The 22,843-nt window shown below is 46.5% G+C and overlaps 3 protein-coding genes across 10 annotated transcripts in view; 2 read left to right on the top strand and 1 right to left on the bottom strand.

Annotated features, from left to right (window-relative positions):
- The first annotated feature begins 515 nt into the window (after window positions 1-515).
- ddx31 (DEAD (Asp-Glu-Ala-Asp) box polypeptide 31) lies at window positions 516-10,937 on the top strand. 2 transcript variants are annotated; one of them, XM_069523176.1, is made up of 21 exons: window positions 516-669; window positions 1,927-2,042; window positions 2,510-2,629; window positions 3,024-3,169; window positions 3,289-3,364; window positions 3,815-3,858; window positions 4,113-4,183; window positions 4,278-4,387; window positions 4,574-4,615; window positions 4,690-4,754; window positions 4,868-4,987; window positions 5,455-5,561; window positions 6,459-6,685; window positions 7,040-7,192; window positions 7,275-7,334; window positions 8,162-8,212; window positions 8,803-8,942; window positions 9,035-9,119; window positions 9,227-9,338; window positions 9,426-9,672; window positions 10,420-10,937. In XM_069523176.1, the coding sequence occupies exons 2-21, from the start codon at window positions 1,935-1,937 to the stop codon at window positions 10,559-10,561; spliced, it is 2,226 nt and encodes a 741-aa protein (XP_069379277.1). In that variant the 5' UTR covers window positions 516-669; window positions 1,927-1,934; the 3' UTR covers window positions 10,562-10,937. The 2 variants fall into 2 exon arrangements, with proteins under 2 accessions (XP_069379277.1, XP_069379278.1); XM_069523177.1 differs by lacking the exon at window positions 516-669 and adding an exon at window positions 817-920.
- LOC109645234 (cilia- and flagella-associated protein 77) lies at window positions 10,440-21,749 on the bottom strand. 7 transcript variants are annotated; one of them, XM_069523187.1, is made up of 9 exons: window positions 21,338-21,749; window positions 21,153-21,258; window positions 20,834-20,936; window positions 20,338-20,569; window positions 20,157-20,262; window positions 18,890-18,985; window positions 17,187-17,286; window positions 15,717-16,075; window positions 12,494-12,625 (listed from the first exon to the last, which is right to left on the bottom strand). In XM_069523187.1, the coding sequence occupies exons 2-8, from the start codon at window positions 21,213-21,215 to the stop codon at window positions 15,894-15,896; spliced, it is 882 nt and encodes a 293-aa protein (XP_069379288.1). In that variant the 5' UTR covers window positions 21,216-21,258; window positions 21,338-21,749; the 3' UTR covers window positions 12,494-12,625; window positions 15,717-15,893. The 7 variants fall into 7 exon arrangements, with proteins under 7 accessions (XP_069379291.1, XP_069379292.1, XP_069379288.1 ...); XM_069523189.1 differs by having other exon boundaries at window positions 15,717-16,042; XM_069523188.1 differs by having other exon boundaries at window positions 21,153-21,254.
- Window positions 21,750-21,943: 194 nt separating this feature from the next.
- Window positions 21,944-22,843, top strand: part of qsox2 (quiescin Q6 sulfhydryl oxidase 2) — a 7,819-nt gene continuing 6,919 nt past the window's right edge. The window contains exon 1 of the mRNA XM_069523178.1: window positions 21,944-22,466. Within this exon, the coding sequence (XP_069379279.1) occupies window positions 22,232-22,466 (235 nt within the window). The 5' untranslated portion in view covers window positions 21,944-22,231. The remainder of the gene's footprint in view (window positions 22,467-22,843) is intronic.

The following is a 22,843-nucleotide window of genomic DNA, read 5'->3' as shown; positions in this document are numbered from 1 at the left end:
AGTCCCAGCGGCGGCGGGCCTGCTGGATGATTGACGGCTCTATTTTTAAGTCATTGTTGACAATAGGAAGTACGGTGGGAAGGAAATGGGAGCTGACGGCCGCTGACGTGATGATGGACGGTTTATCCTCGTCCCCTGCAGAGACAAGACGCTGTCCGTCCACCAGAATCATGTGTGGTCAGAGGGTCTTTACCTGGACTCCCCCCAGACCTGAGGTCTTCAGGTCCAGTCAGAGCTGAGTCCTGATCCAGGACAGGCCCAGATGGTCTGGTTTTCATAATCACAGTATTACAGTATCACAGTAATCACAGTATTCTCTCCCTCTATATATATATATGTATATATATAGAGGGAGAGAATATATATATAGTAGTACTATATATATAAAGTAACTCAAACATGAGGAATGACTGTATGAATTAGCATAACTAAGCTTTCTATGCTGGTTTTCAGAACTATATACTCAAAATGTACTATATATATATAAATATATATATATAAATATATATATAGTACTATATAGTGAAGTGGGGAAGAGTGTTTTATGACGCAGTCTCCAAAATGGCGACCATCCAAGAAGCTGCTGCGCATGTGCAGTCTGTGATCTGTGGAGGGGCGTGGCTCCTGTGACGCATCAGGAAGTGTTTCTCACGTGCGTCGGTCTGTTCGGTGAGTTTCATTTTTTCTGTTTTTATTTATTTCACGAGTTTAAATCTGTTTACAAACCGGAAACTGCTGCTGTTAGCATGATGCTAACGTTATCTGACAAACACAGACTCACACACCGACACAAACACAGACTCACACACCGACACACACACAGACTCACACACAGACTCACACACCGACACAAACACAGACTCACACACCGACACAAACACAGACTCACACACCGACAAACAGCTGCTGTCCACTATCAGGTGAAGAAACGTGCTAACATGAGGTCAGAGTGAGTGAGAGAGAGAGAGAGGTTTATTGTGTGTGTGTGTGAGAGAGAGAGAGAGAGGTTTATTGTGTGTGTGTGTGTGTGAGAGAGAGAGAGAGAGGTTTATTGTGTGTGTGTGTGTGAGAGAGAGAGAGAGGTTTATTGTGTGTGTGTGAGAGAGAGAGGTAGAGCTGGGTGATTACTTTAGATGAACTTCAAACTGAAGTTTGGATGATTAAAGGGATAGTTCACTGAAAATGAAAAGTCCTTCAGTATCTCCTCACCACTACGATGGGGGGGGGGGCATATAAATACAAACCCCCATAGAAACAGACTCATTTACTCCATTCAGTGTAAATGTCCCAATATCACACATACACTTCACCAACTCTCTCCTCCATGCTCTCGCCCGAGGTGCACATGACCATACTCACAAGTCCTCACCTGAATCCTGCAGAGGACTTGTTGTGCTGTGTGAAAGACAAACTGTGGAGGAAGTCTGGCAGACAGACACAGAGTCCTGATACTGACGACCACGTGGAGCTGATGAGACACAACGTCAAGGATTTAGTTTCTTTCTGAAACTAAGATGCTTCCTGTTCTTCAGTTGAACTCAGAGACAGAAGATGTTTCCCTCTGACATCACACGTAGAACAAATCATCACTTTATTCTCATGGTCTCTGATTCTAACTTAAAGTGACTGAGTCGTATGTTCAGGTCTCTGACTCACATCACTGTTACTGGAAGTGTGTTAATTATGCTGACAAACACACACACACAAACACACGTACACACAAACACACATACACACAAACACACATACACACAAACACACATACACACAAACGCACATACACACAAACACACGTACACACATACGCACAAACGCACAAAGGCACATACACACAAACACACATACACACATACAAACTAATAGGTAAAAACCACAAACACGTCTCTAATGTGTGCGTGTGTGTGTCTCTCTCTGTCTCTCTTTCAGGTGTGTGCATGATGTCATCAGCAGACGACCAGCTGTGTCTGAACATCAGCAGCAGTTTTCCCTCGGCTCCGTCTTGCAGGAGGAAACCTCTGAGCGCTCAGCAGCGATGGGCCAGAGTGAGTTTATCTGTCAAATAATTTTAGACATGAAAAAAATGTTTTATCGTGACCAGAATCATCACATTTGTTATGAAATGTAGAAAGTAGTGAAACGATTATTGTCAGAGGAAATATCACGGTTTCATGATTATCGATAGTATAGAAGAAAAAAGACTCATAACAAGCAATATAAAGCTAATCAATAATTATATAGCTTGTAAAGTAAGATATGTATAATTATCATCAACTTTATCCAGTTAGTTTTTGTAGTGTTGGTAACGTTTATCTATTTAAAAGTGATTTATGTAAGCTTTTGTATTTAGTTGCCTTATTGTGGAAAGTCAGTTTCCTCGTTTCAGTGACTCGTGAGAGTCTTTTTATTCTGAAAGGGATTGAAGCTGGTCTCAAATCAGTGTTTTTAAACCAGAAGTGATTTTCATAATAAAAGCTGCTCGTCTGTGAATGTTTATCTGTGTGATGTTCAGAAGAAGCAGCGAGCGGAGGAGAGGAAGTTTAGCTCCGCCCCAGAGGAGACGAAACGCTCATTCAAGCAGATGAGGCTACAGGAGGCTGACGCTGAGGCTCCTCCCCCTGAAGACTTACAGGTGAACACCTGATCATCACTTGTTTGTTGAAGAACGTTTCTTTGGTCCCAGAGTGAGTTTTATTGAAGCTTTCTGCTGAAAGGGTCTCACAGGATGTGAGTGAGATGAGAAAGGGGTGTGTCTGTGCTCATATTTAAGTGTCTCTCTGTGTGTGTGTGTGGGGGGGGGTATCAGTCCATTCTGTGTTGGAGAGGAAAGAGTGTCATGTGTCAGGGTCAACTTCTGCAACACATGAAGAGACAGAGGGGGACGCATGAAGACAAATGTCTGCTGGGACATGAAGTAGTTCTTCAGTACATTTCCATGAGAACATTCAACTGATATCGTGCAGCTCTACATGATATGATGAACTTCATGACCTCGTGTTGTTTGTTATTGTGTTTGGTATCTTCAGGCTCCACCCCCTGAGCCGACAGCCGGGGGTGCACAACAGAAGAAGAAGAAGAAGAGGGAGAAGGATGGCGCGGCGGAGGCAGGAAGGAGCAGCATCAAGACTTCCTCTCTGTTCAAACACAACCCAGATATTCCTGAGATCCTCAGGTATGTAGCTCCTCCTCTGATTGGCTGCACAGATCCTCCTCTGGATCTCATTGGTTCATATTCCTGCTGATGTCACTGGTTCACTTCATTGCATATTAATCAGGATCCGTTTTCTTCAGTTCAACAGTTTCTCAGCTCAAAGAGAAAATCTTCACCAGTGACTCGTTCTCAGAGCTGGACCTGCACCCCCACCTGGTAACACACACACACACACACACACACACACACACACACACACCTGGTAACACACACACCTGGTAACACACACACACACACACACACACACATACACACACACACACACACACACACACACACACATACACACACACACACACACCCCCACCTGGTAACACACACACACACACACACACACACACACACACACACACACACACACACACATACACACACACACACACACACACACCTGGTAACACACACACACACACACACACACACACACACCTGGTAACGCACACACACACACACACACCTGGTAACACACACACACACACACACACACACCTGGTAACACACACACACACACACACACACACACACACACACACACACACCTGGTAACACACACACACACACACACCTGGTCACACGTCTGTGTTCTGATTGTTTCATGTCCAACAGGTGGCGACCCTGAACAAAGACCTGAATGTTTCTACACTGACCAGGTCAGTAAACACACACACACACACACACACACACACACACACACACGATAATGTTTTTGTAGCGACTGTTTCCTACGATTCAGTTTATTTGTATAGAACCAAATCACAATATAGATCTGAAGGCTGTAGAAGGTCGAGACCTTAAAGTTAAACCAACAGTTGAACAACTGGAAGAAAGAACCAGAGGTCAGAGGTCAAAGGTCACCTGACCTCATATGAGTCTGTAGAAGACTCACGTTGCTGTTTGTGTCCAGTGTTCAGAAACAGACAATCCCAGTTCTTCTGTCGGGACGAGACGCTGTGGTCCGATCTCAGACGGGATCAGGTGAGAACCACACAGGTCACATGTCAGCTGGTTGAAGTGGTGACGTTGTGAATGATTCATTAATCGAGTCCCTCGTGGTCAAACGTGTCTGCAGGTAAAACGCTTTCGTACGCCGTCCCCCTGGTTCAGAGTCTCCAGCTGGTGCGGCCGAAGGTCAGCAGGTCAGACGGTCCTCTGGCCGTCGTCATCGTCCCTACGAGAGAGGTTCGTCTGATCACGCGTGTTCTGACCACGCCCCTCTCTTCCTCAGCTGAAGGGCCGCCTTGTTTCTTTGTTTCCTCTGGGAGACGAGATGAGGGGCGGGGGCGTTGTCTCGGCCTTCGTCCAATCAGAGCGTAATCTGACAGCTGCTGTCATAACATTAATCTCTGACTCCTCCCCCTCCATCAGCTCGCCCAGCAGACGCTGCAGATCTTCCAGAAACTTCTGAAGGTAGCGAGACTCCTCCTCCTGCTTCTATTTGCCCATGTGACCTGTCTGATCATTCATCGTCTCTCTGTCTGCAGCCGTTTACCTGGATCGTCCCAGGTGTTCTGATGGGAGGAGAGAAGAGGAAATCAGAGAAGGCCAGGTACGTAGCTCCGCCTCCTCTCCTCGGGATACCAGAGGTGCTGTGGCAGGGTGTGTCTTCTGCTGGACTGGGCGTGTCCTTGAGGAGGTGGTAAACGCTGTTCTTCTCTTCAGGCTCCGTAAAGGAATCAACGTCCTGGTCTCGACTCCTGGACGTCTGGTGGATCATATCAAACACACCCTGAGCATCGTGTTCAGCTCCGTACGCTGGCTGATCCTGGACGAGGCCGACAGGTAACCTTCTCACTCTTGTTTTACTTTCTTACATAAAATGATCTGTTCCCACCACTCTCTGCTGATGTCGTGATTTTAATCTGAAGTAAACTAATAAAATAAACGATTGAAGAACCTTGAGGAACATCTGTTCCACCTGATGTCACCACACAGATCCACAGTGAACTAGAAGCTGAGGAAGTTCCAGACAGAAGTTATGTGTGGACGTTGTGTTCTGTCTGGAGCAGTGATCGTGTCCCTCCGTCATCGTGTCTCCGTCATCGTGTCTCTGTCATCGTGTCTCCGTCATCGTGTCTCCGTCATCGTGTCTCCGTCATCGTGTCTCCGTCATCGTGTCTCCGTCATCGTGTCTCTGTCATCGTTTCTCCGTCATCGTGTCTCCGTCATCGTGTCTCTGTCATCGTGTCTCCGTCATCGTGTCTCTGTCATCGTGTCTCCGTCATCGTGTCTCGTCGTTGTGTTTTCAGGACGTTGGATCTGGGCTTTGAGAAAGAAGTGACCGTCATATTGAACAGTCTGAACTCTACAGGACCGAGGAGACAGAACGTCCTGCTGTCTGCAACACTCACACACGGTACACACACACACACACACACACACACACACACACACACACACACACACACACACACACACACACACACACAGACAGACAGACAGACAGACAGACAGACAGACAGACAGACAGACAGACAGACAGACACAGACAGACAGACAGACACTCACACACACAGACACTCACAGACACACACACACACACACACACACACTCAGACAGACAGACAGACAGACAGACAGACAGACACACACACTCAGACAGACAGACAGACACACACTCACACACACTCACAGACAGACACACACACTAACCCTAACCCAAGGGTGGCTGTGGCTGAGGGGTAGAGCGGTCGCCTCCAACCAGAAGGTCGGAAGTTCGATCCCCAGCCTTCCCATCTGCATGCCAAAGTGTCCTTGGGCAAGATGCTGAACCCCAAACTGCCCAATAGAACAACATAGAAGCACTGTATGTATGAATGTGTGTGTGAATGGGTGAATGGAAAACTGTAGTGTAAAGCGCTTTGAGTGGTGTTCAAGACTAGAAAAGCTCTATATAAATACAACCACTCACACTCACAGACAGACAGACACAGACAGACAGACACACACACTCACAGACACACACAGACACAGACAGACACACAAGGTATTTAACTTTATATCATAACGTGTAAAACTCATCGAGACGTTAAATAAATGTTCATCAAAGACGTTTCGTTCTCTCTGATGTTTGATATAAAGACAGACGTGATGATTGACAGCTCAGACTGACTCTCGGTGTGTTTACAGTACTTCAGTCACTGAGTGTGTGTTGGTATCCATGACAACAACTGATTGGATCATCTGGCCCCGTCTGTCACAGCCAATCAGACGCTGCAGCTGTTTTCACCTGTATTGTCCTGCTGTGTTCCAGGTGTGACGCACCTGGCTGATGTTTGTCTGAACGACCCTGTCAGCATCCACGTGTCTGGCCCCGCCTCCTCTGACCTCACTAACATCACCGCTGGGACCGCTGACCCCAGCCCAGCCAGCCAATCAGAGAGCTTTGCAGTGCCCGAGGCCTTGAAGCAGTTTGTGGTGGTGGTTCCCAGTAAGATCCGACTGGTGTGTCTGGCTGCGTTCATACTGGACAAATGTCAGGTACATTATTAAAACATCGTATGAATGTAAATGTATATAAGTATATATCTATAAATATCAATATATAAAGTTGGATTGTTGTGAATTTAAATGAACAATTTCTTCTCGTTTTATTATCTTCAGAGTTTTGTTCTTTTTATTGTTTGTGGCATCAACGTAATGAAATTAAAAGCTTAGTTAAGTTAGTTTCAATCTAAAGTTGTTTATTACATAAATAGATTCAAGTCAAACAGGTTGTTAGTGAACGTCAGGTCAGTTGCTGTTTTCTACATGAACTTCCTGATTGGTCAATGAGTCGTCAGTCACATGATCGGCTGCTGCAGCCTGATTGGTTTCTGTTTCCTTGTGTTTTAGTTTTCTCAGAACAACAAACTCATTGTCTTTGCCTCGAGCTGCGAGGTCGTCGACTTCCTGCACTGTCTCTTCACCTCTGTCCTCTCTGGGCCGTCATCCAATCAGAGGCCTCCGCTCAGCTTCCTGCGTCTCCATGGCAACTTGAAGCAGGAGGTGAAAGTCAGACCCCGCCTCTCAGTGTGGTTCTGTTATGTGATCAGCTGATCAATAAGGGTGTGTTTGTTTTGTCCAACAGGAACGTAACGAGGTCTTCCAGCAGTTCTCAGTGTCTCAGTCTGGAGTTCTGCTGTGTACGGTCTGTATCTGTCCTACACACTCTACATGTCCTACATGATCCACATGTCCTACACACTCTACATGATCCACATGTCCTACACACTCTACATGTCCTACATGATCCACATGTCCTACACACTCTACATGTCCTACATGATCCACATGTTCTACACACTCTACATGTCCTACATGATCCACATGTCCTACATGATCCACATGTCCTACATGATCCACATGTCCTACACACTCTACATGTCCTACATGATCCACATGTCCTACACACTCTACATGTCCTACATGATCCACATGTCCTACACACTCTACATGTCCTACATGATCCACATGTCCTACACACTCTACATGTCCTACATGATCCACATGTCCTACATGATCCACATGTCCTACACACTCTACATGTCCTACATGATCCACATGTCCTACATGATCCACATGTCCTACACACTCTACATGATCCACATGTCCTACACACTCTACATGTCCTACATGATCCACATGTCCTACACACTCTACATGTCCTACATGATCCACATGTCCTACACACTCTACATGTCCTACATGATCCACATGTCCTACACACTCTACATGATCCACATGTCCTACACACTCTACATGATCCACATGTCCTACACACACTACATGTCCTACATGATCCACATGTCCTACACACTCTACATGTCCTACATGTCCTACACACTGTACATGTCCTACACACTCTACATGTCCTACACACTCTACATGTCCTACATGTCCTACACACTGTACATGTCCTACATGATCCACATGTCCTACACGCTCTACATGTTCCACATGTTCTACACGTTTCAGGATGTAGCAGCCAGAGGTCTGGATCTTCCTCAGGTCACTTGGATTGTTCAGGTAAATTTTGTCTGTCTGTGTGTCTGTCTCTCTGTCTGTCTCTGTCTCTCTGTCTGTCTCTCTGTCTGTCTCTCTGTCTGTCTCTCTGTCTGTCTCTCTGTCTGTCTCTGTCTGTGTGTCTGTCTCTCTGTCTGTCTGTCTGTCTGTGTGTCTGTCTCTCTGTCTGTCTCTCTGTCTGTCTCTGTCTCTCTGTCTGTCTGTCTGTGTGTCTGTCTCTCTGTCTGTCTGTCTGTCTCTGGTGTGTGTGTAACTGCAGCGATGCACAACTATGATGTTCACCACTGGTTCACAGTCCACGTGTCTGTGTTTCTTCAGTGTCGGGCTCAGGTCTTAGTCTCTGTGTTGTCTGTTCAGTGAGAGGACAGTGAGAGGACAGTGAGAGGACAGTGAGAGGACAGGACAGTGAGAGGACAGTGAGAGGACAGTGAGAGGAGGTGATTCTCAGGGTCGAGGTATCAGCTGAGACCACTCCTCCGATGGTCGGAGCTGGACTCTCAGTGAAGAAGAGAGGACGCCCCCTTCACTCTCTAATGATTATTTAATGAGCTTTCTTCTTCGCTGAGGTCATTAATGGCGGATTGAAATTTCAGTTCACTCCTCCGTCAGCGGCGGCAGAGTACGTTCACCGTGTCGGTCGGACGGCTCGAATAGGAGGACAAGGAAGTAGCCTCCTCTTCCTCACCCCCGCTGAGACGGCCTTCATTAGTGAGCTGACCAATCACAACATCAGGTCTGTTGACTGACAGCCATCTCAGCCATACACCTTCGAGGATTTGTACTAGACATGCTTTTCACTGTGGGGGTGGGTCTTTTGTGTTTCAGCCTATCAGAGATGAAGCTGCTGGATATCCTGTCCAGTCTGATGATGGATGATGCGTACAAAGGGCGGGGCAAATACCACAGCAAGGTAAGACGCCATGTCACATGACCTGCACGGAGGCTGCTCAGTGTTTCAGCCGATTGGTTCAGTTGGTGTTTGTGATGAATAACGGCGACAAGATGTTTCTCCACCAGACGTCATCTCGAGCTCTGGAGCAGGAGATAAGAGAGCGAGCGACTGTTCTGCAGACGCACTTCGAGAACTTTGTTCACGCCGACGCTGAGTCGCTGCAGAACGCCAAGAAAGGTACGTTCACTGTTCTCTGGAGATCTTGTTGCTCAGTCGGTTGATTGGTTGGTTAATATCCCTGTGATGTCACTGTGATGTCACCAGCTTTTCAGTCCTTCCTGCGGGCGTACACCACCTACCCCGCTCACCTCAAGCACATCTTCCACATCCGCTCCCTCCACCTGGGACACGCTGCCAAGAGCTTCGGCCTCAGAGACGCTCCTCAGAGTCTCAGCTGTGGTGCTCCGGGCCCCGGGACCAAACGGTACAACAACAAACAGACGAGAAGCCCAGAGAAGAACCAGAAGAAGAAGACAAGCGGCAGCGAGGCGGCAGGACGGGCTGAGAGGAGGTGAGTGTGTTTTCACATTTCCTGCTGCCGCTGTTTCACAATAAAAGCTTTGTTTCCTGCAGGCAACAAGAAAAACACGCTACGACCACACAACAGAGATTGTGTGTGTGTGTCTGACACATCTGTCTGCTCATTAACACACAACCCCTGCTGAGATGACAGACACACACAGACCCACACACCCTAATAAATAAAGCAGCGTCTCTTCAGTCACACGTTGTGTGTCAGAGTGTGTGTTTAATGTGTGTTGTTGTTCTTAACTGCTGCTCCTCACAACAGACCTGTCTGGACACGGTCTGACCACACACACACACACACACACACACACACACACACACACACACTCATTACAGGTGTGTTACTCTTTGGCTTCACCTCCCATAATCCTTTGGGTGCTCATCAGTTGTGTGTCGGGGTTGTTCAGGTGATCCTCGGTTTATAAATGTTCTGATTAAAACTTCCTGTTTGTGAATTTGCTGCGAGCTCATTGGCTCGTGCTGGAGAAACAGGGAGTTGAACCAGAGGCTGTTCACACTTCTAGTTGTTCTGTGTTCCGTCAGAACCATCAACAAAGTCTTTGTTCAGCATTTAAAAATGTTCCTCTTATTATAGTTTTTATTAAACCTGTATCCCTTCGATCATGTGACATGTTCTAACCAATGAGAAGAAGGCGGTATCAGCGTCATGTTAAAGGCACATTACAGATTAACCCTAAACTTTACGGACAATAACTGTTTGTCCCGTCAGGTTCGGTCTCGGTCAGAGGGACGTCCGTCTGCTCCACTCCGAGTTCTCCAGCGGGTTGGACGAACAAGACGCGAAGAAGAAGAAGAAGAAGAAGAAGACGATTGGTCAATCAGAAGAGGAGGAGGTGCTGGAGTGCCCATGAGCAAGGTGCTAACCTTCACAGCTCCTCATCACGTGACAACGTTCATTACATCAACCGGAGGCGAGTGCTCATGTGACCTGAGCGTTCAGTTGTCAGCAGGAAGTCAGAGTTCGCACTGAAGACGAGAGACGAGCGTTTGTTTTTAGTGTGTAACAAAGAGTGTGTCACTGCTGAGGTCAGACACACAACAACATTAACGCAGTATTACACACACAAAGTCACTTCAAAAAGTAAAGCCAAAGCATCTCTATCGCCCCCTGGTGTCTGACTGCAGTATAGATCATAAACCTCCATGTTAGCAGATGGGACATGAACAAATGTCTCCTCATTAACTGATTAAAACTCAAAGTAGACATTAAATAAATGTTTAAAGATGTTTCTGTCGTTTCAGTTCTTCTCTCTGATGTTTGTTCAAGTGTTTCTCATCAGTTTGGTTTAATCTGTTATTAATGATGTAAAAACAGGCGGAGACGTCATGAGTGACAGCTGACACTGACTCAGGATTGGTTGAGCAGGTGTAAGGGGCGGGACCTCGATTCTGCAGTCACTACAGCACAGACTCTGACTGAAAATGATGTCATCACAACAAATATATTTTAGATTCATTTACGGAGGAAGTGGAGACGAGGCGTCGTCTTGATTTACAGTCGATGATCTGAACCAGTCCAGCATCAAACTACACTTTAGTTCGAAGAGTCAATAAAAGCTTCAGAGACGATTTAACATCAAGAGTCAAACAGACCAAAACATTTCAATAGATTTTTATTGAAAATGTAAAAACAAATATTGATTCCAAATGTTTTGAGAGGAAAGTTTTTATAAAAACATTAAAGTGCACCTGACGCTATTATTCACACACGTTGTTCAGCTCCGTCACCTTCAATGTCCTGTTTTTATAACAATATTTAAAAAGCACCATGTAAAAGACAAACATGAAGAAACGACTCAAACCTTTGGGGCAGAGGTAAAAACATTCTAAAATAATCAAATATCAAAAAGAAAACAATGTGTTTATGAAAGTGACGTAGGAAGTTGAAGTGAATTCAGTAATAAATCTGTTAGAAGACGATGACGACCTTGTGCAGCTTGTTCCAGAGAGTTTGTGATGTCACATCCGTCCGACCAATGAACTGAAGCTTCCTGAACCAGAGATTCAGCTTCATTCTGTTAATCACAGTTTTATCATTAACCAGCTGCTGCTGCTCTGGACCCCTGTGTTGTTCAGTGGGAACCTGAACCTCCTCCTAGTCCTAGTCCTCCAAGTTCTCTCAGTCCTCCCAGGTGTTAGAGTGCGATGCCGTCAGTGTGGGTGTGATTTGTGGTTGTGCATCAGGGCGGCGGCTGTGTGCTGATGCAGGGTGTGGCCTCGGTACAGGTATAGGTCCAGTGTGGGCGGGGTAGGAGGGTACAGGTAGTGTGTGGGCAGGAACATCCTGCCGGCTTCAGCCAGCAGCTCCAGACCAGCAGCTGACTGTCGCTTCCACTTGGTCCTGAAGAAAATAAGGAACATTTTCAATTGTTATCTTTTTTTATCTGCAACGTTTTAATGTAGAATTTATCAGTAAGAACATAAGATCCATTATGACGTGGTGATCATCGTACTGATGAACATGGGACAGATAACGTGGCCTCGGCACTAAAAGCTCCAGATTTGTTTCTGTTGTACTTACTGATCCTGTAAGTAAAACAGAAACACACTGAGCTGTTGATCTTTCTGATCATCAAAACAAACATTTCAATATGAGTTACAAAACCTGATACTAAAATGTGTTGTATTTTATAGACATGAAAAACAGAAACACAAAGAGACCGGGACAGTCATATCATTGTGTAGTTGTGTGTTTGTTGTGTGTCTGGTGGACGTTACCTTCTGTTCTGGTACCAGGTCTTCACCTGTGTGTCGCTGAGCTGCAGAGACGCAGCAAGCTCCATCCTCTCCTGGACGCTCAGGTACTTCTGCTTCTGGAAGCTTCTCTCCAGCCTCGACAGCTGCTGGTCGCTGAATGCCGTGCGAGCTTTACGAGGCTTCTTCTGACGACCGGCCGCCTGGTCCGAGCTCCCGCCCTGCACTGAGGGAGAGATGGCATCAGTCCTGTCAGGTGATTGGTCAGTGAGTGCTGAAGTGTGTTGTTACTCACTGACCCATCTATTGCTCTAACTCTGAGAAGCAATGACTTCATGAGCTTCTTCACAAATCAAATTATAACCGTCAGGGATCAGATCCACCACCTCCTCCCCGTGAAGAGCACAGATCCATTGTCTGGTCCTGGAACCATAGAACCAGATTTATGTTTGAACCACTTCTCTTCTGTTGACCTTCTGAACTGATTCATTAGTTTCATCATGTAAACCGACAACTTGTCTTTTAGACTCTGTCCCAACTGGACTTTTTAAGGAAGTGTCCCCCTGATTGACAGTTCCATATTGAATCAGATGCAAACTCCATGATGTCATCAGCGCGCTACAGACGACTCACCCTGATGCCGTCCTTATCACCGCTGGAGACTTCAACCAGTGTAATTTACGGACTGTATTTCCCAAATATTACCAACACATCGACATCCTCAGAACATCCTGGATCACGTGTACAGCAACATACGAGGTGCATACAGGGCAGCTCCCCGCCCCCACTTCGGACACTCCGACCACATCTCATTGTTCCTGTATCCAGAGCAGCATACCGGACACTCTGGATCCCCAGCAGTATGCCTACAGGCCCAACAGGTCCACCTCAGACGCCACAGCTGCTGCCCTCCACTACTCCCTCTCTCACCTAGAAAACAAGGACTCCTACATAAGGATGCTCTTTGTCGACTGCAGCTCCGCTTTCAACATGGTCGTCCCCAACAAACTCATCCATAAACTCTGCACACTCGGTCTGCACCCCACCCTCTGTGACTGGCTGTTTGACTTTCTGAGGCCTCCGTCTGTCAGGAAACAGGACTTCAGCCAGCATTATCACCAACATCGGGTTGTGTCCTCGGCCCCATCCTCTACACCCTGTTCACCCACGACTGTGTCGCCTCCCACAAAGACAACATCGTCCTGACGTTTGCGGATGACACCGCAGTGATAGGACGCATCACTGGGGGAGACGAAGCGGCCTACAGGAGGGAGGTGGCCAGTTTGGTGTCAAGGTGCGAGGACAACAACCTCACCCTCAACACTGACAAGACCAAGGAGCTGATAGTGGACATGAGGAAGGAGACCTCATCAACCCCTTTTCATCCGGGAGCTTGAAGTTGAGAGGGTGAGCAGCTTTAAATACCTCGGGGTCCACTTCAGTGACGACCTCACCTGGACATTAAACACAACACAGCTAATCAAGAAGGCTCAACAGCGGCTGTACTTCCTGAGCAGGCTGAGGAAGTTTGGGATGACTCCTAAGATCCTCAGCAACTTCTACAGCTGCATCATTGAGAGCATATTGACCAGCTGCATCACCGTGTGGTACGACAGCACATCTACTATGGACCGCAAACGCCTGCAGAGAGTGAAGACAGCAGAAAAAATCATCAAGAACTCACTGCCCTCTCTGCAGAGCATTTACCACCGCAGGCAGGGTTCACAGGAGAGCTGCCTCCATTCTTAAAGACCCCACCCTCCCCCAACATGGACCGTTCACACTTCTACCCTCAGGCAGGAGGTAGAGAAGTGTTAAATGTAGGACCACCAGACTCGAAAACTCTTTCCTCCCCACCGCCATTCGACTCCTCAACAGCTGACAGGACTCTAACCTACCTCACAACTGCAACACTGGTCTGCACTTTAACTTAAAGTATTCCATGTGTACTGTTTAAATTTATATTGTATACATCACTGTTACTGTTACTGTTCAATTTGCACTGCTCAGTTGTGCACAGTCTTCACCTTATTCACCTCATTCGCCTTGTTTCTGCCTTATTTTTAACATGTTTCATATCCTTATTGTATTTGATGTCAATATTGTATTCTAATGTAAATGTTGGTCGGTATTCCAGAAAGGACAGCACAAGAATTTCAATTCATAGGGAAACGTGTGTTTTCTGTGTATTTGACAATAAAAATATTTGAATCTTGAATCTTGAATTGTTACGCAGACGACACCCAGCTGTACATTTCTATGAAGCCTGATGAATCTAATCACTTAGTTCAACTTCAGGAACGTCTCAAGAACATCGAGGCCTGGATGAGCCAGAACTTCTTACTTCTAATTCAGACTGAGGTCGTTGTCACTGACCCTCAACATCTCAGAGAATCACTGTCTGAACAGAGTCACCTTGGTGTCAGTTTGTCCTCCAGCTCCACTGTGAGGAACCTTGAGTTCTGTTGGACCAGGACATCTGACCAACACATAGAACAAGTCTCTAGGACAGCTTTCTTCCACCTGCACAATATTAAGAACATTAGAAACATCCTGTCTCAGGAGGACGCTGAGAAACTCGTCCATTTGTTCTCTAGACTAGATTAACTCTTTATTATCAGGACGTCACAGGAAGTCTGAGAAAAGTCTCCAGTTGGTCAAAGTGCTGCAGCAGAGTGCTGACAGGAAGTAGAAGGACAGATCATATTACTCCTGTCTTCTCTACATCGGCTCCCTGTAAAATCCAGAATATCAAGATCCTGCTCCTCACATTTAAAACCTTAACAATCAAACCTTCATATGTCAAAGAGCTGATAACACCGTGTCATCCAGAAAGATCAGTTCACTACCAAAACACAGGTTCTCCTGTGGTTCTAGAGTCTGTAAGAGGAGAACAGGAGGTAGAACCTTCAGCTACCAGGCTCCTCTCCTGTGGAACCAGCTTCCACTCTGGGTTCTAGAGTCTGTAAGAGGAGAACAGGAGGTAGAACCTTCAGCTACCAGGCTCCTCTCCTGTGGAACCAGCTCCCACTCTGGGTTCTTATTCTTATTAACAGAGGCTGTTACCACTCTCATCAATATTTTAATTATAATATTTATTCAATTACTTTTTGTTTGTTTTGTTTTTTTCTTTCCATTTCAGGAAAATCTTCATTTGACATTTTCTGATCAATGATCAATAATCAGCTGCTCATTCATTATTTCCTTCTATTAAAAAAATGTAAACTTATTCAATGAGAATATTTTCTTTTTAACCTGAAGAAAATAAAATCAGGTCATTTAACAGATTATATCATATCATCATTTTCTCACCTCTGGACTCAGTGTTTAAAGAACCGCTCAAACTTTTATCTTCATCCGGTCCGGACCGGCTCGGCTCGGTCTCGAGTCCCGGGTCAGAAAGAGGCCGACGGTCCGACAAGATGTCCCGGATCAGGAAAGAGGCTCCGGCGGAGCGGGGCTGGATCTGACCGGCCAGCAGAGGAGACTCTAACCGGGGAACACGCTCTCTCTGCGGGGAAGGAGGCGCCGAGCAGCCGCTGCTGCTGCCCGGGCTGAGCTCCGGAGGGTCCGGCCGGAAGAGAAGCGCGCAGTGCGGCCTGAGAGAGAGAAGCGAGTCGGTCCGAAACCTGGAGCAACTGGAGGAGGAACGATCCATCTGATCAAAAAATCTACATTCAAATAAATTAAAAATAAAAACACCACATCAATAAAATCTAGAATCAAATCTAAATGTCAATTCAATTACAATCTAAATTAAATTAAAGCACGAGATCAAAATTAAATGTAAATCAATATATATATATATATGTAAATTAAATTAAAATATAAATTATATGTAAATGTAATTAAAATAAAAACACCAGAGTCTGGAGATAAAAATGAGACTGAAGAGTTTTAACATCCGATGATTATTGATCCAGAAAGAAACAGAATGAGAGAGAGAGAGAGAGAGAGAGGTGGAGAGAGAGAGAGGTAGAGAGAGAGAGAGGTAGAGAGAGAGGTAGAGAGAGAGAGGTGGAGAGAGAGAGAGAGGTGGAGAGAGAGAGAGAGAGGTGGAGAGAGAGGTAGAGAGAGAGAGAGGTGGAGAGAGAGAGAGGTAGAGAGAGAGGTAGAGAGAGAGAGAGAGAGAGGTGGAGAGAGAGAGAGAGGTGGAGAGAGAGAGAGAGAGAGGTGGAGAGAGAGGTAGAGAGGTAGAGAGAGAGAGGTGGAGAGAGAGAGAGAGGTAGAGAGAGAGAGAGAGAGGTGGAGAGAGAGAGAGAGAGAGAGAGAGAGAGAGAGAGGTGGAGAGAGAGAGAGAGGTAGAGAGAGAGAGAGAGGTAGAGAGAGAGGTGGAGAGAGAGAGAGGTAGAGAGAGAGAGAGGTGGAGAGAGAGAGAGAGAGGTAGAGAGAGAGAGGTGGAGAGAGAGAGAGAGAGAGAGAGAGGTGGAGAGAGAGAGAGGTAGAGAGAGAGAGAGAGAGGTAGAGAGAGAGAGGTGGAGAGAGAGAGAGAGGTAGAGAGAGAGAGAGAGAGGTGGAGAGAGAGAGAGAGAGAGAGAGGTGGAGAGAGAGAGAGAGGTGGAGAGAGAGAGAGAGAGAGGTGGAGAGAGAGAGAGAGAGAGGTAGAGAGAGAGAGAGAGGTAGAGAGAGAGAGAGGTGGAGAGAGAGAGAGGTAGAGAGAGAGAGGTGGAGAGAGAGGTAGAGAGAGAGAGAGGTGGAGAGAGAGAGAGAGAGGTGGAGAGAGAGAGAGAGGTGGAGAGAGAGGTAGAGAGAGAGAGAGAGTTTGGTTCCTGTGTGTCTCACCTCCCAGGAAGTGTCCAAGGTCTTTGAGTCCTCTCTGTTTCCAGACCTGATCCCTCAGCGTCTCTGCAGCCATCAGAGCCTCGCTCTTCACCCAGTTCACCTGAACCAGTGAAACCAGTGAAACCAAGTTATTTACAGTGTCAATTCAAACATCAATATCTCTCAGTGTGTTAACAAGCGCGATGAGATCATGTGATCATTTCAAAGACAGACTGCACCGGGGAAACACCTGAACCATCGTGAGCTGATGGAGCAGAGAGTACAACCAGAGAGAGAGCAGCCCTGCCTCACCCCTCTCTGGATGTTAAACGGAGCACCCGCCATTTATTTTCAGAACACTCACAATGTCAGTGTAGAAAACCTGGATCATGGCTATAAATCCTGGGTTGAACCCGAAAGCAGCCAGAGTCGGCCATAACTACTGGAGTTCAACCCGGTCAACAGCCTTTTCCTGGTCTATGGAAATAAGTTCAGTCTCTTCTGCCAATGAACTGGAGACAAAACATCTCCAGACAAAACATCTCCAGTCGATGTGACATCGTCACCATTGCGCCTGCCGGGCACACAGTCAGTCTGGTCAGGGTGGATGATGGACGCCATTACCTCCCTCAGTCTGAGGGCCAGAGCTTTGGACAGGATGTTGTAATCCGTGCACAGCAGAGAGACCGGACTCCAGTTCTTCAGGTCCTGTAGGTCTCCCTTCTTTGGCAGCAGGTGATGACGGCCCTCCGGCCGCTCAGAGGGAGTTTTATCATTTATCACCTCTCCCAGCAGGTTGGCTACAGCCGACTGTTTGGACTTGAGGGAGTCTAAATGCCCTCGAATTCCTGTAGAAGCTAAATAAACGCTGTGGTTCTTCTACCTGTCTCTCCAGATCCCTCATAGTCCGGGTTACTTCTCTGGTGACATTGCGAGTGAACTGCTGGCAAAGTTGTTTTATTTGTGTCCCTCCACTGCTGGATGCTGGTGAAGGCAGGCCTGCTCTCTCTTCTGTCTTATCGTTCATCACGAGAAACAAACAGAACCTTTCTCTCATCATCCACCAAATGCAAAACTACAGAACAAGGTTAATAAATACAATAAAAAAAAATCTAAAACAAAGAAAATCTATTATAATTAAATAATAATAATCATCTCCTATCTTCTCCCTGAGACAATAAACAGCCCAGAAGTGACTGAAGCACATTGTCCATCATCTTGGACGAGACGTTCTCTCGGAGTCCCACCAGCATCAGAACAGGCTCCAGGGTTTTCAACCTGGTTTCTGCGTCTCAGCAAAATGTCTAAGACATTTACAAATTATGGACAGATTTAGTTTTCATGAATATTTGAGGCCAAAAACAACCAAATGAACCTTTCAACAGATCGACCCCCCCACCCGGCTCAGGATCAAGGTGCTCTGTATCTGCTCCATGTTCGACCCTCCAGGTCCTCCTCAGTGGACAGCTTGTACATGGACCACTTCCACTCTCTCATCAACACATATCTCTTTACAGGTCTGGACACATAGACAACAACATTTTATTTTATTTCAGGTTTTATTGTGAAGATGATCCCACAGGTTCAGTACTTGGAGCCTGCTGCCCCCTGCTGGTCCCTGAAGCTGTCGACAGCAGGAGGCACCTAAGGAGGAGAAGGTTTTCTTTAGAAAAACATCACAGTTGCTATGGTTACGCCTGGCGTCCACATCACTCTGGAGTTACCTGGGTGAAGTGCTGCAGTCTGAACAGGGGTCGTGTGGCAGGAAGAGGTCTGCTCCTCCTCAGAAGACTGGTCCTGGTGTCAGAACCTGGTTTCATCTACACACAAACACAGACACACTTGAGGCTCCTCATGTGTTTGTTTCAGCTGGATCACATGATCCTCATCAGCTGATGACGTCATTGTCTTCGTGATGAGCAGCTGCACGACATCTCTTGAACGAACTTCACCTGCTCAAAAGCTGCGGAACAAACAGTAAAGGCTGCTGGACGCTAGATTTTCAACTGATTATAAAAACATGGGAAACAGATTTCACTGATTTTGAATCTTAGAGTCATCAGAACACAAACACTCGACCATTTTGCCAGAACCTAAGAACACACACTTGCCGTTTAAAGGAGAAGTTTGTTTATTTTCAACCTGGTCCTGATTTCCAGCATATGGTTTGTAGATCTACTCACCCATAAAGGTTTGGAGTAACCTAAAAGAATCTAAAAGTCCTTCGGATGCTTTTAGATCCACACGCGATCTGCGTATATCCATACAACACAAGTGATTGGGGCATCCACAATACAGCTTCTAAATAACCATTATCTGCCGGGAAACTCTTTATTTACTATGAATCTCCAGCACTAGTCCCCTGTGAGTCCAAGTTGCTTTGTTTACATCCAGAGCTTTCACTAGGGTGACGTCACCGAGGCGCGCAGCCGCAGATCAGATGACGATCAGCTGTGTTTGTTTACACGGAGTTTGCTGCTGCTAGTTTTGCGTTGTAGTGATATACACCGATCACGTGAGGATCTAAAAGCGTCCGAAGGACTCCAAGCTACTCCAAACCTTTATGGGTGAGTAGATCTACAAACCATATGCTGGAAATAAGGACCAGGTTGAAAAAACTGAACTTCTCCTTTAAGGCTTATGATGGTTGGCAAACAACTCATTGGTGCATTACCCTCACCATCAAAGTTACCTCAGAGGAAAATTAACATGGAGGAGGAAAGAAAAGAGAAAATAAACTATGGATGAAGTCGTGGCTGAGAGGTGGTTCATACATGTGATATATATATATTGATAAATATCAAAACATTTGATCGGGGAGGCTCCGACTCATCTGTAGTACTAAGATTATTTTTGGAACAATCTACGATTATCCTGAAGTGCACAGCAGCTGTCATCTGAACGTCCACATAATGTGACTAAAACAAGTGCACACACACAAACACACACAAACACACACAGAGAGGGCGTCCGAGCTTCTCTCTCTCTCACCCTGAGCTGCTGGTGGTGGTTGCTGGTTTGAATCCTGCTCAGCTGCTCGTCCTTCCAGCGGCGAGCGTACTGATGAGAGAGGAGGTCTGACAGAGGAGACGACGGCCTGATGGACACATCCCTGGATCAGTCAACATCAATCAGAGATCAATAACATATTATCACTCTTTTATGTTCCGACCTGGTTGTGATGTCAGGAACTACCAGCTGCTGTGAAGCCCCGCCTTCCTGCTGTTTGGATGTTGGATGCTTTGTCTTGCCCCCCCCCACCTGGGCCCGGTACTGACGCAGCTCACTGGACGAGACCAGTCCGGCCTTCACCGCGTTTCGGTTCAGAGACACGAAGTCCGGAACCACAACCCTGTGAGGAGCCAACTCTTCTCGTCTGGGCTGAACCCTCCAGCTGGACAGAACTGAGACAGCACAGAGACAGAAACTACATCTCCCAGCAGGCCACAGCACTGAGGCTAGATACCACATGTCAGTAAAGCTCACTGCACAGGTCCATGGGAGTTGTAGTTGTTTAATATCAGAGATGAAAACAATCCACAGAAAACAAATGATATCACTTCCCCCAGGGATGGGCGGAGTGAGGGGTGGGCGGAGACGTTTCATGTTGCGTAGGTAACGTTGTTGGTATGAGCTCGGACAGACGTGTTTACAGAGGGCGGGCTTACCTTCGGCCACGCCTCCATTCTGCCTTGAGCTGCTGCTGGTTCCAAAAGTAAAATCTGGACCAGAAAGTGAAAAACATCTGGACCTGGACTGACCGAGAGACGCCTGCACACAGGAAGAGGGACCATCTTCATCATCATCATCACCATTATCTTTATCATCATCATCATCTTCATCAACATCTTCATCATCTTCATCACCATTATCTTTATCATCATCATCATCTTCATCACCATTATCTTTATCATCATCATCATCTTCATCAACATCTTCATCAACATCTGCATCATCTTCATCATCACAGACAGATGTTGTTTTTACCTTGATCATCAGCGGATTGGTCAACATGGAGTCTCTGACCACACCCATCCTAGGTGATGACATGTCGTTGTTGTTGTTTGTCGTTTGCTTTTTGTTTCCGGTCTGGCTGAGGATGAAGAACAGACAGTAGTTGACCTCCAACCCCTGACCTTTAAGAAAAAGTTAACCGACAAAAACAAACTCACCTGCTTCCTGTGTCCGCTGCTGCGTCGCTATGGTAACAAGACTCCGAGTGAGCCGGGAAAGCGACTGCTTAACCGGAAGTGCAAGATTTTCAAATTAAAGTTGATCAGAGTCAAGCCTCACTGACAGTTTGTTTATTTGTTTTAAAGAGGAACAAACAACAAAGATCAATGATTTCAAACAGATGATATGAACTATATGTGACATAACCCTTTGATAACCCTTTGATAACCCTTTGATAACCCTTTGATAACCCTTTGAAGGCACACAGCAGAGAAATAAACGCCATTCATCAAATCAATAACAAAACATTTTATTTGGAAAAATATGTATAATATATCATCTTTTTTAAAGGTTATGTATATATATATATATATGATTCTACGTGGTATACGTGATATATATATATATCACGTATACCACGTAGAATCTGCGCCTTGCCTACGTCACTCCTCACGTCAGCCTTAGCTAAATAAAGATCGTCTATTGAAACATGTCTCACTCCGCAGCGAAGACAGAAAACTACACTTCTACCAGAGACCACGTCAGAGCGTTACCACGGCAACAGAATTAATCAGATGAATGTGTGATCCCTTCTGTGATCAGGGTTCGATGATCTGTGATCAGGGTTCGATGATCTGTGATCAGGGATCGATGATCTGTGATCAGGGATCGATGATCTCCTGTTATCGACGCAGTGGACATGAAGTTGTAGTTTTTCTGGTTGTTGGAAAGTGGCTGAGAGTGATGTCTCTGTCCCTCCTCTCTGTCCCTCCTCTCTGTCCCTCCTCTCTCATGTCTCCCCGGGTCTCTTCACGACACTAACGACTCAAACCATCCGCTGCTCTGAGCTTCTCTCCCCGCTGCTCTCGGTGACTCTCCCCCAGGAACACACCATGTCCCGGGCCTGGTTGAAAGCGGCGGCGCTGCTCTGGCTCGTCCCCGGGTGCCTGGGAGCCGCGGCCCGGCTGTACACGGAGGAGGACCCGCTGGTGATCCTGAGCAGCAGCAGCATGAAGCCCGCTGTCACCAACTCGTCCTCGGCCTGGCTGGTCCAGTTCTACTCGTCGTGGTGCGGACACTGTGTCCAGTTCTCCGGCTCCTGGAAGAGTCTGGCTCTGGACGTCAAAGGTTCACACTCACTCACCAGACTCCATTGGAAACATGATGATTGAATGTGTTCCCGGTCGGTAGAGCAGGGTTAGAGTCTCACGCTGGGGTTTCTGGTTGTTCGCGAGTGTCCCGACACTTCGGCTCTGAAAGTATCGTGACTGGGCCTCGGGTCGCAGAGACCGGTCCTCTCTCAGCCAGCTGCTCTGAGGTCCCAGGTGCAGAGGAGCCGTGAAAAGTCTCCACTTTTTAAACAGAGTTCTGACGGAGCTGCTAACAACTGTTAGCTCAGTAAACACGTTCATGTTAGTTACAGCAAGTAACGAAGTACTTTTACTCCTGTAGTTGAGTATTTCCTGTTCCACACGTTTAATCCACATCTGCTCTGTGATTGGTTA

This window comes from Paralichthys olivaceus, chromosome 4 (genome assembly GCF_024713975.1).
Source record: "Paralichthys olivaceus isolate ysfri-2021 chromosome 4, ASM2471397v2, whole genome shotgun sequence".
Classification (NCBI taxonomy): Eukaryota; Metazoa; Chordata; class Actinopteri; order Pleuronectiformes; family Paralichthyidae; genus Paralichthys; species Paralichthys olivaceus.
The sequence above is the reverse complement of the archived record's forward strand: the minus strand, read 5'-3'. Positions and strand labels throughout refer to the sequence as shown.